Source organism: Macrotis lagotis, chromosome 7, assembly GCF_037893015.1.
Source record: "Macrotis lagotis isolate mMagLag1 chromosome 7, bilby.v1.9.chrom.fasta, whole genome shotgun sequence".
In the NCBI taxonomy this organism is placed as follows: Eukaryota; Metazoa; Chordata; class Mammalia; order Peramelemorphia; family Peramelidae; genus Macrotis; species Macrotis lagotis.
Window position 1 is genome coordinate 216,263,894 of NC_133664.1, and position 19,985 is coordinate 216,283,878.

At 34.6% G+C, this 19,985-nt stretch overlaps 1 protein-coding gene across 9 annotated transcripts in view; it reads left to right on the plus strand.

Moving 5' to 3' along the window:
* The window catches only part of IRAK4 (interleukin 1 receptor associated kinase 4), a 69,099-nt gene that overhangs the window by 20,473 nt on the left and 28,641 nt on the right, over nucleotides 1-19,985 (plus strand). For all 9 annotated transcript variants that reach the window (XM_074194868.1, XM_074194866.1, XM_074194867.1 and 6 more), the window contains 5 exons: nucleotides 373-518; nucleotides 1,044-1,229; nucleotides 6,497-6,657; nucleotides 8,515-8,579; nucleotides 16,998-17,112. In XM_074194868.1, coding sequence (XP_074050969.1) covers nucleotides 373-518; nucleotides 1,044-1,229; nucleotides 6,497-6,657; nucleotides 8,515-8,579; nucleotides 16,998-17,112 — 673 coding nt within the window. The remainder of the gene's footprint in view (nucleotides 1-372; nucleotides 519-1,043; nucleotides 1,230-6,496; nucleotides 6,658-8,514; nucleotides 8,580-16,997; nucleotides 17,113-19,985) is intronic.

The following is a 19,985-nucleotide window of genomic DNA, read 5'->3' on the forward strand; positions in this document are numbered from 1 at the left end:
TTTTAAAAATTACCATTCTCAAGAAAATAATCTCTTTAGAATAGGAAAAATTTTTAACTTTGATGCTTCCGTTTTTAATGGAAATAAAATAGTGAAGATCAAAAGAAAGGTACCTAGCATGCTATTTATGTTTTTCATCATATATCATAAATTGAATTTGCACTGCTTCATAAGTCTCAAAGGGAATATAAGCTATGTAAACATATTTTGCTTCTATACAAGAATACACTTAACTAAATTCATTTAATTTAAAATCTCGGGACAATGAAATTTTCCAATTTATGTTCATAGTATATTCATATTGCTCCTAAAACTTCTCAGTATTATTTAGAGATTAATTTTACTTTTTCTGTTTCACTTTTTTTTTTCAAGGAGGTTTGAAGGATTAATTCAAGCTGGGAAGAGTCCCACTAGTGAACTACTCTTTGACTGGGGAACCACAAATTGTACAGTTGGAGACCTTGTAGATCTTTTAATCAGAAATGAATTTCTAGCTCCAGCACGTCTGTTGTTGCCAGGTACAGTTTTTCAAGATTTGATAAGGAAAGATGCGGAAGTGGGAACATTTCTTTTTTCCCTTGCTTTTTTCATAGTAAAGAAATGAAAAGAGTTTTTGTTTTTAGCTTTCTTCCAATCTTTTGGTTGACAAAGAACAATTAATTATAAATTGCTGGGTCCATGATTCTAATTTAGAATTCCTGGATAAATGTCACTATCTCTAGACCCTGAAAGTGAAAGCATATGATCTTGCACTAAAAAGGGGTTCAACAAGATACAGCTTTTTTAAAAGTCCCATAAATTTGTATGCACCAGGAAATTAAATATCTTTCTGGCATTGTAATTTTCATCTCCCAGCTTTCAGCCCCTATGACATTAGAAATTGAATACTTTTCACCTTTCTTTTATATCTTAACCCTTATCAGCTGTTTTGCTATGCCTGTTGTTTTATGTTAAAATTGGAATAATGTTAAGTGAGACAAGATGGTGTTGGGCCATATCATTTTCTTTAAGGGGAAGATAAAATATCTTAGTTACCTTTTCAGAGAGTGTTCCAGAAATTGTTCATAGACTCCCACAAGAAGAAATATCCCCTCAAGAGAAATTGCTGCCTCTTTATGAAAAAGACAAGACGCATGGGAATCCTGTATTTATTCACAATCATGAACAAATCTCTTCATCTCTGGATTTCTCAAGCTCAGACGTGAAAAGTTTAGAAGACAGTGATACACGTAAGTAATTTAAAAAACCAAAACCTAATCCAAATAATTTAATGAAGAACTCTAATGGATTCTAGTATTGAACTTGAAATAGAAATAGCCATACCTATGTAGAATTTTGAATTATTTTGTTGACTTTTAAAGATATATTGGGAGGCCTCTAGATGATGCAGTAGAGAGCCCTGACCCTGGAATCGGGAGGACTTGAGTTCAAATTTGACCTTAGATACTTAATAATTAACTAGCTGTGTGACCTTGGGCAAGTCATTTAACTCCAATGCCTTACCAAAACCAAAAAGAAAAAAAAAGAGATTGGAATCAAGCAATTGGGGTAGGTGTTTTCATTCTGATATATTTACTAAGTACTCAAATACCATCCTCGGAGGTTCTTAGCTTAGAAATTGAACTTTTAAAAATAGATATTTTACACCTTCATTGTAATATACTTGGTTTTCTTTGTAATGCTATGTATTTGATACATTTAATAATGATATTCTGATACTTTTGTTCTACCTGTCTAATCATTCTTTTTTTGAAATTGTTAGGCAGTTCATGATCTTCCCACTTCTTAAGTGTGGATATCATCTGATATAAAGTTCAGTTGTCACCCTCTATTAATAACTCCTAATTAATTATATTCAACTCAAATATTTTCTGAGTTCCAGTCTTAGCTCTTTCTCTTAGCTGTTGCTACCTAGATGCACCATTAGCAACTCAAATTTAGTATGTCTAAAACTAAATTTATTACCTTTGTAAATTAATCCTGACTCTTTTTACAGCTTTTAAATTTCTGTTAATGGCAACTTGCTTCTCCCAGGTATTTAGGTCTGAGAGTTCATTGTAATCTCTGACACTTTTCTTTTGAATTCCACACATCTAAACATCTACCAGTTCTTTTCAGTTCTAATATTATACTATCCTTTGTTTCTATCCCTTTTTTTCTATTTCCACCTCTACTAAGTTCCTTATCACTGCTTCTCTGCTATTACTTAATAGATATCTTTTCCTATAATTTCTTTTTTTTCCACTCATGCCTACATAAAGCTGCTAAAATAATATTTTAAATTTAGAGGATCTGATGCCCAGAAACTTTAGTGACTTTCTACTTGTAAGATAAATAGTAAAATTTCTAAACCTAATTTTTAAGATTGTCCATAGTGCGGCTGCAGCTTACCTTTCTAGTCTTTTTTATACTACTCCCCAAACTAAGATTATGTTATTAGCTTTCTTTTTTTCAAAATACTCCTGTTGTCCTTTTACCTCCAAGTATTCAGATAAGCTACATGTCCCATCTCTTATATTCACTACTTGTGTAACCCTGAGTAATTCACCTAAACATCATCAGCTTTAGTTTTCTCATTTGTAAAACAGAAATCAGGGGCATTGACAAAGACGGTTTTTGAGGTCCCATACAATTTTAGAACTTAGATTCTTCATGCTTTGAATATACTTCCATCTCTGTTTTTTGAAATCTTATCTTTAAGAGGATAAATAAGAGGATAGTAAGAAAACACTTAGCTGCCTCAAAATAAGTTAAAGTACCTAGTCTGAGGCAAAATGTATTTCAGGCTACTGAAAGAACTAATGGGATGTGATTGAGGAACCATTGACCCAGAAACAGTATTTGAGAATTGTAAGGGAGCACAGTAATCATCTAGTTCATGAAAATAATTCTCATTATAAATAATATAAATTTTCTTTGAAGTTTAGAGGAAAATGAAGAAGTTTCAATAGAACTAGAAAGGTATTTTGTTTTAAAATTTTTAAAAAGAGGGCAGCTAGGTGGCACAGTGGATAGAGCACTGGCCCTAGAGTCAGGAGGACCTGAATTCAAATCCATCCTCTGACAGACACTTAATAATTATCTAGCTGTGTGACCTTGGGCAAGTCACTTAACCCCACTGCCTTGCAAAAAACTCCCCCCCAACCCCCCAAAAAATTTCAAAAAGAAAAAATAACAAGAGAATAGCATCTTTAATCTATAGATAGACTAGTGATTTTGACTTGAATTTCTGGTCAAAGTCTAGAATGTATATGTTCAAGGGACTGAGTAGTAAATATCTAGAAAGGGAAGTAGTCATCAGCAAGAGATGGCACTGCTTTCCCAATGAAAAAAATAATACCAAATTTTTTTCAGATCTTCAAAACCTCTTAAGTCTTTTTAAAAATAGAAAAATATTGCACTAGAGATAAAGTAGTTACAGCTGTCTCCATGGTTTAGGACACCCAGAAACCAAACAAGGTGAAAACTCTACTACTTAACATACTTTAGAAGTAGGGCTGCAACACTGGGCTTTCAATGAAATTCAGCTCCATACCTTGACCTCCTTTCCCTCCTTCAAGTGTCATGAAGAGAGAGAAGGGAGCAGGACATGAATCTGGACTGTGATAAAGCTCAACTATGCGCCTTCCCCTTACCTAATGGTGCCTTTTTCCTGGTACAGTGGAGATCTAGATCCCAAAATAGAAGATATTTTCTCAGGTTGCAATAGCATTATAGCATTTCTCTGTACCACTAGACCGGAGATCTGAAGAAAAAAAAGAAATGGGGCAGGACATGTGTGTAGAGGGCCATGTGGCACTCCCACAGGAAGAGCCCAGCATCTAGCTGGAACCGGTTCTATTTCTTGAGAAGTCACATGGAAGCAACAAACCTGAGCTTGGATACACTTTAGGAGATAATAGAGGATAGACGAGCCTGGCATGCTGTGGCCCTTGGGTTCACAAAGAGTTCATATATCTGATCAACTGAACAACAAATATAAACTGTTTTAAAAATTGATAAGTCCTATCAAATTCTTTCAAAGGCACAAATATATTTTAGTTTCAGATGAAAAATTTCACCCAAATTAATTCTTGATTTATATTCACTTATGATAGTGTTTAAATCTCATTTTCCCCCCAAGATTTCAGGTAGCTCATATTTAAGAATTCATGGTGGCATTTTCAATTCCCCATAACTGTTTCTTTATTTCTTTAAATAACTCAAAGAGCCAAATAAATAAGTTAAACCTAACTTAATCCCACCAGTGTACTAAAGGGCAGATAAAGGGCATATTTCTTCTTACCCCCTGGAATTTTATTTATCAGGCAGGCAGGAAAAGCTACTTACTTTTTTTTTTTTACAAAGATCTTTAGCATAACTATTTAAACCAGAACAAAGAAACAATATTTTCTCTATCAATCAGTCGGTCAGTTTACGTGTGTGTGTGTGTGTGTGTGTGTGTGTTTGTAGTTTATATATATATATATATATATATATATATATATATATATATACACACACACACACTAATTTCTTACTTAACTCTTCAGAAATTTCTTTTGTAATCATATTGTTTGTGTAAGGAAGTAAACTGATTGGGAAAAATATATAGCATTTCTCTAAAAATTCCTCAAATCTTATCAAAACCTTTCCTCAGATCTCCTTTTCTCCAAAATTCTAAAATCCTTTAGTTTTTTTTTTTTTTTTAAGATTTTTCAAGGCAATGGGGTTAAGTGGCTTGCCCATGGCTAGGTAATTATTAAGTGTCTGAGGCTGGATTTGAACCCAGGTACTCCTGACTCCAAGGCTGGTGCTATATCCACTGTGCCACCTAGCCGCCCTAAAATCCTTTACTTTCAAACCCTCCATTCACACTGTCAATGCAAACAGACTTCAACTTTCCTTTAGGTTTATTCTTGTCTCTTCACTATGTGCTTAAATTTTCTTTCTGTTTATGGCACTTCAGTAGATTTTGATTAAAGCTCTTCTATATTATATATATATATAATCTCCTTCTATATTATGATCTGACTCTTCTCTTGCTTTCTTCTCTATGCTTAATTCCTACAGCCTTTATTTACCAATCATATCCAAGACTGTCTACAGACTTAATCATCATTATTTAGTAGTGTCATTATTCAATGCAATTATTGAATACTGAACCAGGAATCAGAAAGATTCATCTTCCTGAGTTCAAATCTGATCTCATAAACCTAATAACTTGGTGACTCTGGGCAAGTCATTTAACTCTGTTTGCTTCAGTTCTTCATCTATAAAATGAATTGGAAAAGGAAATGGCAAACCATTCTAGTATTTATGGTAAGAAAATTCCAAATGGGATCATGAAGAGTTGAACATGACTAAATCAGTTGAATGACAATAACAAAGTGAATTTTCTTTTATACTTTAGTTCAAGTTTTTGTTACACAATACCAATTAATTGCAATAATATAATTTTGGGGGGTTCTTTGAGGCTTTTAAGTTACATTGATGGTGACTTTGGTCATAACCAAGTCAATTGTAAATTGTTGTGTTTATATATATATATATATATATATATATATATATATATATATATACATACACACACACACACATATATATATTTGTTTTTAATTGCTCTTGTTAAATTATATATTCAGTAATATTAATATTTAAGTATAGGTAAGTAATTACTAATGGAAAGAAATTTTATGTAGGCCATTGAATAATATTAATAAATTAAAGTGGGAGATCAAGTTTAGTTAATTATGGACAAGAAACTTCAAGTTTTGGGGCATTGAAGTGACCCTCGAGACAGGAAGATCTGGGTTTAAATCCAGCCTCTGATACTTACTCAACTGTGTGACCCTGAACAAGTTACTTAACCCTGCTTGTTTTCTCACCTGTAAAATGAACTGAGAGAAAGAAATGGCAAACGACTCTGGAATCTTTGCCAAGAAAACCCTAAATGAGTTCAGAGAGAGTCAGACAAAACTTATGGCTAAAAAAAAACAACAACAAAGTTGCAAGTCTTTTAATGAGTAATAAATTATCCAAATATTATTCTGGATCACTATGATGCTGATGGTTGTCCTTTATTCTCAAAGAAGACTATGACATCAAGGGAGATGTGATGTCATAACAAGCACATAAATTGGATTTGAGTGAGGGGATGCTGTGCTGAGTCACCAGCCTCTAGATCTTCTGGATCCAGTGTCCAGATGTGAATCATGGCCGTGGATCACTATAGACATCAAGAAGCCAAGTGAAATTGGTCAAACTTGAAAGTACCTAAATACATATGTGTGTGTGTGAGGGACTTATACATGCTCTTTATTAAGTCTGTTAGACATACTAACTTATAAGTTTAGATAGGGAAAGTAATTTTAATCTTTTTTTTCCTTGTATAATGTCAATAAAGGTCACTTCCTGTAATGTTAGTATTTAAATTGGAACAAATCATTGATTATCTGAAAACTCTGAATTTTTCTTTTATCTGATTAACTTTTTTTTCTCATATTGATGTTTGCAGGTTTTCAAAATTTTTCATTTTATGAATTAAAGAATATTACAAATAACTTTGATGAGCACCCCATGTCAGCTGGCGGAAATAAAATGGGAGAGGGAGGCTTTGGAGTTGTGTATAGAGGTTTTATCAATGACAGAACTGTGGCAGTGAAGAAACTTTCAACTGTAAGTTACCTTTTCCTAGAGGAAAAATTAGATGGTTATTTTGTTTTATTTTTGATGGGTTTTTTTACAAGACAGTGGGGTTAAGTGACTTGCCCAAGGTCACACAGCTGGGTACTAATTATTGTGTCTGGGCTGAATTTGAACTCAGATCCTCCTGACTCCGGGGCCAGTACTTTATCCACTGTGCCACCTAGCCACCTCCTAGATGGCTATTTTGTAATGAGATAATCTTTTTTTATTTTTTTGTTTAGATTGGGTCTCCATTTTTTTTTTTGCGTAGACTGACATATTGCATCCAAGTCACAGGCTAATTCTGTTGCTAATTGATATGGAAATTCTCTCCATAATGGTGTCAGACATACAATTGGCTTTATCCTTACTGTAACTCAGAAATTCTAAACTTAAGCAATCCATCAACCTTAGACTACTCCAGTAGTAGAAATTACAGACCCCCATCATGCCCAGAAAAATAACAATTTTAGACAATTATTTTATTGCATTGGAATAAATTGAAATAAAAATTTACTTTTACTCACTTGAATTAGCATTAACCAAAATTTTTTTTATATGTTGGATAGTGTGATATAGTGGAAAGAGTGCTGGACTTGAAGAAAGACAGAATTCACATGTAACTCTAACATTTTTTTTCTAAGAGCAATTACTTAACTCTATTGTTATGAGGAAAGTGCTTTGTAACCTTAAAGCACAATATAGAAATGAGTTGTCACTGTAATTAAAATGATAAAAGAGAAATAGCTAGTCTGACATCAGTAGACATCTAAGATTGGAAAAAAAACACTTCATAAATTTAAATAGGTAGTTGTTCATATCTGTGCAGAATTTTATAGTTCCTTATTTTTACATCAACTTAATGATTTGTGATTTCATCAGTATGGATGTTTCCCCAACCAAAACAAATTACAGTTCCCCTAAAACTTAATAGTTAATATTGTAACCAGCTCCTGTGTCCCTCACCCCTTCCCCCACTGCCCCTGGCAAAATCATTCTCCACCACTCTGCTGATAAGTTTCTTCAATTTTAAATAGGTAATTTTTCAGACATCAGACATGTAGTCCATCTACAAATCCATCCTTAAAAACCTTCCTAACTTAGTAGAACCTGCAAAACTTATGCTTTTTCAGTCACAACTTTTAAGAATTCATCATGCCCCCCCATCTTTATGAGAAATTAGAACATTATTTTTGTGGAAGATTAAACAGTTTTTATATACAAACAATTTTAAGCAGACTAATTTTTCTTATTAAGTTGTACTGTCACAACCTAGAAAAAACAGACAAAATGCATTAAGGAAGCTAAAAAATTAGTTGTCTTTGTTGTGAATAAACCTAATTCACTGCCTAATGATCTTTATCCATAGACCACATTATTAAAGTAAAAAGAATAATTCATTCTTGGCTGTACAACTGTAAATTCTTTGCTTTATCCTTGGTTCATTAAATGGCTCACTATGTACACTCTACTTTATTATCAAACATTTATAAAACCACAACATTTTCATAACAGAAAACTGTAAGTAAAAATTCTGGGTTTCTATTTCTGTTTTCTGCTTTCCAGCTGGATCTTCAAAAACATAAGCATCTGAGAGTGATCTAGTCCCTGATTTCAAACTCTCTGAGAAAAAGTTGCTCCATAAAATATGCTTTCATGTAATTTCCTTTATTGATATTTTATATTTTCCCCCACTCCTACCTCATACTTTAGCTGAAAAGTTTTGTGACCTTGGAAAAGTTATTTCATCTTCTGGGCTTCAGGTATTTTTTTTTATCTGATAAGGGCCAGACTTGAAGTTTCTTTTAATTATTGGGTCTGTGATTTGGTGATATTTTTGGTTTATAGATGGCTGATATGTGTACTGAGGAACTGAAACAGCAGTTTGACCAAGAAATAAAAATAATGGCAAAGTAAGTATTAAAAAGACAATTTTGTATATTAAAAGAAAAAAAAGCATACACCAGAAAAAAAAGCAAGCACCAGAATGGGAGTCAGAAGATGTAGGTTCTATTCCTGTCTTTGATATAATCTGTGTAACATTGTTTAAGGCACATAATTTCCATATGTAAAATGAAAATACAAGTAAACCAACTTTAAGGTCCCTTCTAACTTTAAAATTATTACTCTCATATCAGTATAACTATGGATAGGTAAATCAGCAAAATATATAAACAATCATGTGTTGCAAAATATTACCATGAGAAATCAAATAGAATTTCATTATTTTAAAATACAGAAGGTCCTCAGAATTCCTAAGGCCAGATGCCTATAAGTAAGGAGATTTCCAAATATCCCTAGCTATGAGAATACATTTTGAAACTAGCTATGACTCTGTCAAGCCACTTAAACCTCTCTATGCCTCAGTCTCCTCTTCTATAAAATGGGGATGATAATAATAATACCTACTTCACAGGGTGGTTCTGAGGATCAAATGAGATAACATGTATTGTGCTTTATAAATCTTAAAGAACTGTAGAAATGCTAGTTATTATTATCTTTACTGTTGTTTCTACCCCTTCTAAAAGCACTTTAGATTCCAGGATGTTAGGGAACAAATATGATAGTTTCACTCTCCTTGATGATAAAAAAAAAATTGAGTTTTTTGTTTTCCACTTTCCATTTTCCATTTTTCTTATGTTTCATCATCATTATCCTTGGGAAGACTTAGTTTATTTTTAGACTGGTTTTATTTCTTCTTACTTCTCTCAGCTTTATGAAATGTTATTGCTCATGATAGACCATCATCATCCTCTATTAGATTTTACAGATGAATTTATATGTAAAATCAGTGTTGCCTCTAATGTCATCTCTCTTCATTGGGGAATTAAGTCAAATATATATTTTCTCAGGTGCATTATAGGTTTTTGATCTCTTTATCATTGCAGGTAATATTTGTTTAACTTGTGGATAAAATTGTTTTAATTGGTGTCTTTGAAATTTCTGTTGTCCATTTGCCCTGTATTAATTTTCCATAACTTATTTAAATCTAGATCAGATCTTCCTTTTTTTGTGTTATAAATTTTTATCTTAACAGATTGATGGTCTGGTTATTATACAGCCTTAGGATAGCTCATATTAATGATGAATCTTTTCTTATGTACTAAAATTTAGTCATTTTTATTTGTGATGTTATTTGATATTTACCACAAAATCAATAGAGAAAATTAATTTTAGGTGACATTTAAGGGATTTTTAAAAAAGAGACATGATTCATGGAGTTATAAAATATAACAACTTACCCAAGAATGAAATCTAAATGCCCTCAGAGCTGTGTTGGTCAGAAAGGTCATCAGTATTGTTAGTGATTGTGAATTGTGAAGGACTGTGCCTAATTAGTGGGGGAATATGTTAAGGGTTTTGTGTGTGTGTGTGTGTGAGAGAGAGAGAGAGAGAGAGAGAGAGATAAAAATATGAATCAGAAGAGATTATAAAAGATAGTTTTGTTGCTGACAAATGTTCGTAATGAAAAACAGTTCTTACAAAGTGAAAAAAGACTGAATTTGTAGATAAAGAATCTGGTTTTTATTACTTAAAAGTGCTAATAAGATGACCTAAGGCAAGTCAATTTCTTTTAACCTGTGTACTCATTTGTAAAATAATAGGGGGTTGTTCTAAATGATTTTCAAGGTTTAAGTATAACTTGAAATCCTCTGATCTTTCAGCAACTTATATTAAACAAAAAAAGTATATCATTCAAATTTTTGTCTAGTAGATCTTAGAAGATTTGTTTTAATTGATAGAAAAGATTTATTTATAATAATATTTTATTTCCCCAATGACAAAAAATAATTTTTTAATAATATTTTTTTTTGTAATTTTTGAGTTCCAAATTCTCTTCCTTCACGCCCTTCCTTCCCCTGCTTTGAAAAGGTGAATAATTTGATGTAGGTTATATATGTAGTCACACAAAACATATTTCCATGTTATGTTATGAAAGAAAAACACACAAAAAAACAAGAAAAATAAGAAAGTAAAGAAAAAATATGTTTTGATCTGCATTCAGATTCCATTACTTCTTTTTCTGGATAGCATTTTTCATCATAAGTCCTTCAGAATTGTCTTGGATTGGGGGCTGAGCCAAGATGGCAGAGTAAAGGCAGGGGACTCACCTGAGCTCTCCCCAAAACCATTTCAAATACCTTTAAATAGTGATTCTAACCAAATTCTAGAGTGACAGAATCCACAAAAAAAACCTGAATGAAATAATTTTCCAGCCCAAGATAACTTGGAAGATCCATGGGAAGGCTCTGTTGCACTGGAGTTAGAAAGGGCCTGCAGTGCGACCTGGGTCAAGTGAGAGCAAACTGACTCCAGCTATCCAGAAAAAAAGGGTGGATCTCCTGGATCCCTGGAGACACCTAGGTCTGTGGCTGTGGGGTGGTTTCCAGACCTCTCAGCCAGGGGATTACCAAGTACAACTTGGAAAGTCAACAAGAAAACTGCTGTACCAATGTGAGCAAAGCCCAGTCAAGTGTAGGGCTCAGCACAGACCTGGCCCTAGAGGACCGGTCACAATATAAGGCCTCAGTTCCAGAAAAAGGAGCAGAAGCACAACAAAGCTTATGGCCTGCAGCAGAGCAAGGACCTTCCTCATGGTTCCAGGGTAAAGGGGAGTGTTTGTGGACATCCACCGACTAGAGCATATGTCTGGAGAGCAGTGAGAGCCTCTCTTAAGACTTTGGAGAAATTGAGAACTTGCAGGTCCCTGGGGGCTATCACTGAAAATAGTTATTAAAACCCCCTCAAAGACTTGGGACAGTATACCCTTTACCCTAGAAGCAGAACTTCACCTTATCAAAGAGTTAAAATCAAGTCATAGACCGGAAAAATGAATGAACAACAGAAGAAAAGAAATCTGACCATAGATGATTATTTTGTTTCTCTGGAGGATCAAAATGCACATCAGAAGATAGCATAATCAAAGCTTCTGAATCCAGAGCTTCCCAAGAAAAATAAAGTGGTCAGAGGCTAGTTCAAAAGAGTTCAAAAAAGATTTTGAAAATCAAGTTAGAGAGGTAGAGGAAAAACTGGGAAGAGAATGAGAGCAATGTGGAAAAATCATGAAAATTAAATTAAGTAGCTTGGTGAAGGAAACATAAAAAAAAAATCCTGAGGAAAATAACATCTTAAAAACCAGTTTGGAGAGTGGCTAGGTGGCATAGTGGATAAAGCACCGGCCCTGGAGTCAGGAGTACCTGAGTTCAAATCAGGTCTCATACATTTAATAATTACCTAGCTGTGTGGCCTTGGGCAAGTCACTTAACCCCGTTTGCCTTGCAAAAAAAAAAAAAAAAACAAGGAAAAAACCCAACCAGTTTGGGTCAAATGAAAAAAGCAGTCCAAAAAGACCAATGAGGAGAAAAATGCTTTAAAAACAGAATTGGCCAGACAGAAGATGCAAAAGCTCTCTGAAGAAAATAATTCCTTAAAATATAGAATAAGAAAATAATTCCTTAAAATATAGAATGGAAATGGGGAAATTGATGATTTTGTCTAAAAGAATGAAAACTAGAAGAAAATATGAAATGCTCATTGGAAAAACAATTGAAAGATAATTTAGAAATTATTGGACTACCTGAAATCCATGACCAAAAAAGGGGCCTCAACTTCATTTTTCAAGAAATTATCCTGGAGAACTGCTCTGATGTCCTAGAAGTAGAGGGTAAAATAGAAATTGAAAGAATCCATATATCTCCTTCCAAAAGAGATCTTAGAATGGAAATTGTCAGGAATATTATAGCCAAATTTCAGAATTCCCAAGACAAGGAGAAAATATTATAATCAGCCTTAAATAAACCATTAAAATAGTGTGGAACTACAGTCAGGATAACACAAGATTTAGCACCTTCTACATTGAGGGCTTGTAGGGTTTGGAATATGATATTCCAGAATGCAAAACTGAACATACTCTTTCAGTGGAAAAGATGGACATTCAAAGAAATAGGGAACTTCCAAACTTTCCTTTTGAAACAACCAGAGCTGAACAGAAAGTTTGATCTTCAAGTACAGGCTTCAGGTGATACATAGAGAGGGTGGATGGCAAGGGCAAATTCTTAGGAATTTAGTGATAATAAAACTGCTTCTATTCCTAGGAATTTAATGATATTAAATTATATTCCTGCAAGGAAAGATGATACTAACAATTCATATGAACCTTCTTATTTATTAGGGGAGTTAGAAGGAGCATATATAGACAAGGGATAGGAAGGAGTTGAATTTGAAGGTATATTTTTTTTAAATGGAGTTAATGGGGGAGAAAGGAATTATTAAGAGAAAGGGAAAGGAGAGCTAGAATGAATAAGTTATTTCACCTAGAAGAGGCAAGAAAAAGTTTTTTTTTTAATATTTTATTAGTTTTCCTATTATATACAATAATAGTTTCTACCTATCATTTTTTTGTGTGGTTTTGAATTTTACAATTTTCCCCTCACAGTCCCTTCCCTCTTCCCTCCCCCCACAGAAGGCAGTCTGATGATCTTTACATTGTTTCCATGCTGTACATTGAAATTGATGTGTTGAGAGAGAAATTGTATCCAGGAGGAAAAAAATAAAATATTAGAGATAGCAAAATTATGGTGTACATAAGACACTAAAAAAATTGAAGTAATAGACTTTGGTTTTTGTTTAAACTCCACAGTTCTTTCTCTGGATACATTTCTCTTTTGCAGTTACTTTAAAATTGTCCCTTATTATTGAATTGATGGAATGAGCAAGTCCATTAAGGTTGCCCATGTTGCTGTTAGGGTGTACAATGTTCTTCTGGCCAAGAAAGAATTTTTGCAGTGCAGTGAAAGGGGGGAAAGTAAGGGGAAATGAGTGAGCCTTCCACTTTAATTGGAAGTGGCTCAGAGAGGGTATAACATACACACTCCATTGGGGAATTGGATAGAGGGAAACACAGCCAGCATTAGTAGTAGCTATGGGAAAAAATATTGAAGCAATTTCTCTGATGGACTTAAATGTTATCCAGGGGCAGCTAGGTCGCACAGTGGATAGAGCACCAGCCCTGGAGTCAGGAGGACCGGAGTTTAAATCTGGCCTCAGACATTTAATAATTACTTAACTGTGTGGCCTTTGGCAAGTCATTTAACCCCATTGCCTTGAAACCCCCCCCCAAAAAAAATGCTACCCATCCCCAAAACTGATGGTTTCTAAATAGAGATTGAAGCATATTTTTTTCTCACTTTATTTTTCCTGAGGTTTCCTTTTCTGTGTGTGTGTGTGTGTGTATGTAGTTATGTTTACTTTTACAACATGACTGTTGTAGTAATGTTTTTTGAGGCTACACATATTTAACTTACACCCTACACCAAGTAATTTACTTTCTCAAAGCAGGGAGTTGGGTGGGAGGAAGGAAGAGAATTTGGAACTCAAGGTTTTGGAATTAAATATTGAAACTTGCTTTAGCATGTTGCTAGGGAGGGAAATTTAAAACTAAAATAAATTTAAAAGAAAAAACTGTCTTATATGATTGTATTGCTCAGAATAGTTAAGTCATTCACAGTTGACCATCACGCAGGATTGTTATTAATCTGTACAATGTCCTTTGTATCATTTCATCTGTCTTTTCATATTTTCTGAGAGTATCCTGCTCATAGTATTGTCCGGCACAATAGTATTGTCACAATTCTATACAACAAACTTGTTCAGCCATTCCCTATTTAATGAACATTCCCTAAGTTTTCAATTCTTTGCCCCCATCATAGAGAGCTGCTACAAATATTTTCCCTTCTTTTTTTTTTTAATTTCTTTGGGAGATAGACCTTGTAGCAGTATCCCTTGGTCAAAGGATATGCATGACCGTATAGCCCTTTGGGCATAATTCCAAATTGTTCTACAGATTGGTAGAATCAGTATATAACTTCACTAACAATGCATTAGTATTTCTAATTTACCACTTTCACTTTAACATTAATCAATTTCCTTTTCTATCATATTAGCCAATCTATTAGGGGTGGAGTGGTAGCTCAGATTTGGTTTAATCGTCTTTTCTCTATAATCACTGGTGATTTAGAGCATTTTAGAGCATTTTTCCCCCCTGTAACTCTAGAGAGCTTTGATTTCTTTCTCTGAAAACTGCTTATTTCTATCTTTTGACAATTTATAAATTGAGAAATGGCTTTTAGAGACCTGAGTCAAATTTATAAACCAAAGAGCCATTTCTCAATTGATAAATGTTTGAAAAATAAGTTATTTTTCAGAAAAACTTTGAAATTTCTATAGTTTTTTCCATAGTTATGATTAGCTATGTAGTTTCCTTCATCCTACTTCTCCTGTTTATCCTGCACTCTTTCTCTTTTCTCCCTTTCCATTCTCAAAAGAATTTTGCTTCTGACTTTTACCTTCCTGAATCCAGCCTCCCTTCTATCATTCCCCTGGATCCTCATTCCTTTTTTTATTCCCCTGCTACTTTCTTGTTAGTTTTGAATTGTTGGGGTTTTTTTTTTTAGCATGATGCTTTAAGCCATATTATCAAGTACCTTCATTGAGGATGAGTATGGCCTCAATGTCATCTTACTACATTGATGGCAAATTCTTCAACTTGAAAAAGCTATAAGCCAAGACCAAAGTGGAGGGAGTTTTAGTGTGTGATCTTCTGTTTGCAGATGACTATGCACTCAATGCAGCCTCTGAAGCTGAGATGCAACAAAGTATGGATTGATTCTCTGTTGCTTATGCTAATTTTAATCTAACAATTAACACCAAGAAAACCCAGGTGGCTCTATCAGCTAGCACCACAGCATCCATATGTACAACCATCGATAACAGCAAATGGAGAAGTTTTGAATACTGTGGACAAGTTCACTTATCTTGGCAGTGTTCTTTCCAGGGAAGTACATATTGACAATGAGGTTTACACATGCTTTGCCAGAGCTAGCTCAGCATTTGGGAGACTCTGAAAGAAAGTGTGGGAGAGAAGAGGTATTAGACTGATTACCAAACTAAAGGTCTACAGAGCCGTTGTGCTGACCTCATTGTCATATGCTTGTGAAACCTGGACAGTCTACCAGTGCCATGTTAGGAAACTGCATTGCTTCCATTTAAATTATCTTAGGAAGGGGCGGCTAGGTGGCACAGTGGATAGAGCACCAGCCCTGGAGTCAGGAGTACCTGAGTTCAAATCTGGCCTCAGACATTTAATAATTACCTAGTTGTGTGGCCTTGGGTAAGCCACTTAACCCCATTTAATGCCTTGCAAAAACCTAAAAAAATAAAATAAAATAAAAAATAAAAATAAATTATCTTAGGAAGATTCTGAAGATCTTGGCAGGAGAAGATACCAGACAACGAAGTCCTTTTTCAAGCAAACTTCCTAGCATTCCAACATTACTACAGAGAGTGCAACTATGATGGACTGGACACATTAGAATGACAAATAAACTATTTTATGGAGAACTCACACATGGCAAGTGCTCACAAGGGGGACAGAAGAAGCGATACTGAAACATCCTAAAGGTCTCATTGAAGAGGTTTACAATTGATTCTATAACTGGTAGACACATTGGCACTGGCATCAGCGAGAGTGCTGCATTCTATGAGGAAGTCAAAATTGAAGCAGCTCTAAGGAAATGTGACATCCATAAGTTTAGAATAAGCATTCCAGGTGTTCACATGGACTATTTGTGCCTGACCTGTAGTAGATTATTCTGAGCTCATGTTGATCTGATCAGCCACAGTCAGCCATACTGTAATTTGTCTCAAACAAACATAGTGAGGATCTTTTGAATTAAGGACAAGAACCAACCAACCTACCCCTGACCCTCATCCCTTCTCTCATTTTTTGCTACTTTCTTGTTAGATAAATTTCTATACTCAGCTGGACTGTGTACATTTTTCCTTCTTTGAATCAATTCAAATGAGAATAAAGTTCATGAGCTTCTTCCATCTCCCCCATTTTCCTGTTCACTGTAAAAAATCTTTCTTGCCACTTTTATGTCAGATAATTTACCCCAGTTTACCTCTCTCTTCTTTTCCTTTTCTTGAGTCCATTCCTCTTTCTCATCCTTAATTTTTTTGATTTAGGAGTTTTTTTTTTCCTTTCAAAGATAAAGAAGTAGTTTGCCATTTACTTCTCCAGTGTGTTCCCGTTTTGTGGACGAGAAATTGAGGCATATAGGGATTAAGTGACTTTCCCTAGGTCACACAGCTAGCAAATTTCTGAGACCAGATTTGAACTCAGATTTTCCTGACTTCAGGCTTAGTACTCTTTCTACTATACCAAATAACTATCCTCTGTTTTATGGCTAACCTTAAAAAGTTTTCAGCTTTGAATTGAACTTAATTAAGATTTGAAACACTCAATTCCTTTAAAAATTTATTTACCACAGGTGTCAGCATGAAAACTTAGTACAGCTTCTTGGTTTCTCAAGTGACTGTGATAACTTCTGTTTGGTATATGTCTACATGCCTAATGGCTCATTGCTTGACAGGCTATCTTGTCTGGTAAGTTTCTTAGTAAGTTTTGTTAAAAAAAATAGACATTTAAATTTTCTGAATTGTGCAGATATTATACTTTGTTCCATTCTGCTCACATTTTTAATCCATACCCTTATAGCTCAGTGAATCTATATCTGAATTTCTCACATTGCAGTGTATACCCCATCCACATCTTATCCTATGCTATTTTTGCCTATGTATGGTCATAAATGCATCAGAGAGCTCTTTAATATTTTGCTGGACTCACTTGAGAACTTTTAGCATTTTGTATGTGGTAAATATAGCACCTTCGTTGTTCATTTTGATCCCTAGCTGTATTACACGACAAGCCTAACTCCATTATTAATGATCAAAGATTTTGATTATATGCCTTTATGCTGAGAAGCAGTGTGATAGTGCCTACTTTGAAGCACTTGGGTCAAGCTACCACTTACTAGCTCTGTGAATCTGATCAAACCTCTCAGTATCCTAGGAATTCACCCAACAAAAATGTCTGCATGAGGAACATTATGAAGCAATTAGAAGATGACATGGAAGAGGGAAATATAAGTTGCCTTGGCTACATGTTATCCTTGTATAACCTCTGCTAATCAATTCTAAGGCATTTTCTTTTTGCAATTAATCTTTGTGTTTTTGTTCTAAAATGTACCCCAGGTTTCTGGGAGAGATGCTGAATTTGTTCTTACTGTACCATTTCAAATGTCTTTGCCTTGAGTTAATTATATCCCCTACTGACTAAAGTAAATTTAACTTGACCAGTTGAAAACTTGTGAACTCTTAATCATTCACCAAGCATTTATTGTTTGTAATGTATCAGATACAATGCTAGGAAACAATCTCTAATCATAAGGTGCTTTTGTTCTAATGGGGGAATGCAAAAAAATATATAGTAGCATATACAGAGAATGGTTAAGTATGCAAGGAAGTTTGAGACAGAGTGCCTGAGCAGCTGAGGGTCTAAAGAAAGGCTTGAGGTAAGAGATGGTGATTGAGCAACTATGCCTTGAAAAGAGGGATTCTTTAAGATGGAGGTGAAAAGGGAATGGATTCTAGATACAGTGAATAAACAATACAAAGACATAAACATAAGACATGAAGTGCCAAGTATGAAGGATAGAGAGCCAATTTGGGTGGATTGCCAAGTTTGGAAAGGGAAGTAATGAGGCTGGAAAAACATGTTTGAATAAAATTATAACATACTTTAAAAGTTAAATTGAGGAGTTTACATTTTATTCTTGAGGTAATAAGATCTATACTTAAGGAAAATGACTTTGGCAGTTGTGTGGAAGATAGATTGAATTGCAGACAAATGTGCAGTAAGAATAATAATTGGAGGACAAGCTAGGTGGCACAGTAGATAGAGCACCTCAGGTCAGGAGGACCCGAGTTCAAATCTGATCCCAGACACATAATAATTGCCAAGCTGTGTGACCTTGGGCAAGTCACTTAACCCCATTGTTCTGCCAACCCCACCCCAAGTAATAATTTGAAAACTGCCAAAATAATTTAGACAAGAGGTAATAGTTGTGGGAGTAGAGAGAAGGAGGTAGGATGCTAATGAAGGTAAAAACAGGAAAATTTAGCAACTGATGTGTTATATGGAGTGAGAGGGAAAAAGAATCGAGGATGATATCAAGGTTATGAACAAGAGTGATGCATTCACTGGAAATACGTTTAGAAGAGAGATATGGGGGAAAATAGTTTTGTTGTGGTCTTGACATTTAGATGTTAATGGGACATCCAATTTGAAATATACAGTAATTTTTAAAAATACTTGTTTTCCATCATGTTGATTATTTTCTTAATTTTGAACCATTCTGGAAACAAACTAGGACTCTGAAACTAGGAGCTTTGGGAATAGTTAGGCTTTCAGCCCAGTGCTATCAGATATTGTCTTGGGAAGAAATCTCTGGGGACATACAGTCTGTCAGTTGATAGTTGCTCCAGCAGGTGTTAACAACTGCAACTACTGAAGAAATAGAAAATTAAGTCCTTGTCACCAATATCCTTGTCATTTTTGTTCCTTTGGCCATTATCAGAAACTGACATGATTTTATTTGTGGAAATTACATTAAAGAATAGGCATTTTCACCTGATTTTCTGAGATATATTCCAAAGATTTTTGGGACCTTGTCATCTAACTTAAAGTCAGAACCATATGTATGGTCTATATCTTAGAATGTAGGTTTTTTAGAATAGGGAACTCTCTGACTTTTCCATTTGCATTTCCAGCATTCAGCATGGCGATTTGCTAGTAAGGTATTAACAAATGCTTCATTAAATCATTCATTCAATCAGTGATGAAGGATTGACATTAACATGATTACTCTGTACTCTCTTCCTGACTAGCCACTATACTCTGACAGGATTGTACTAGCCAACCCAAAGGTTTGCAACTTTGCCTCCATCTAACCAGCCTCTGCTGTGGGAAGCAGTAGGTGTGTTCTGCTTGGAACAATTATATGGCAATAGCACATGTTGGGCTGCAACAGTGGGAATTAGGGCATGGTACCCACATATATGTGGACCTCTGCCAGGCTTGAAGAAAAGGAGAAATATTCATCTGAGAAGAGTTATATATACCTCTGACACTTCCTTGGGACAGAAATGGAAGATATTGAAAAATAAATAACTCCAGCATGGGAAGAAACAGACAACTTTTAGACCCAGCTCTCAGGAAACCACTTTCAAAGAAGAAAGCATCAGAAAGTGAACAAAAATGAAAAAATGAAATTGTCAGAGTTTTCAGTAGGAAAAAGAAAACTCTGTCAGGGAACTTGAGCACAAGCAGATACACTAACAGGATACTGTAGATTCCCAAGAGAACATGGAATCACAGAGAGATGTTTGCAAATAGTTCAAGAGAAATAAGGATCATA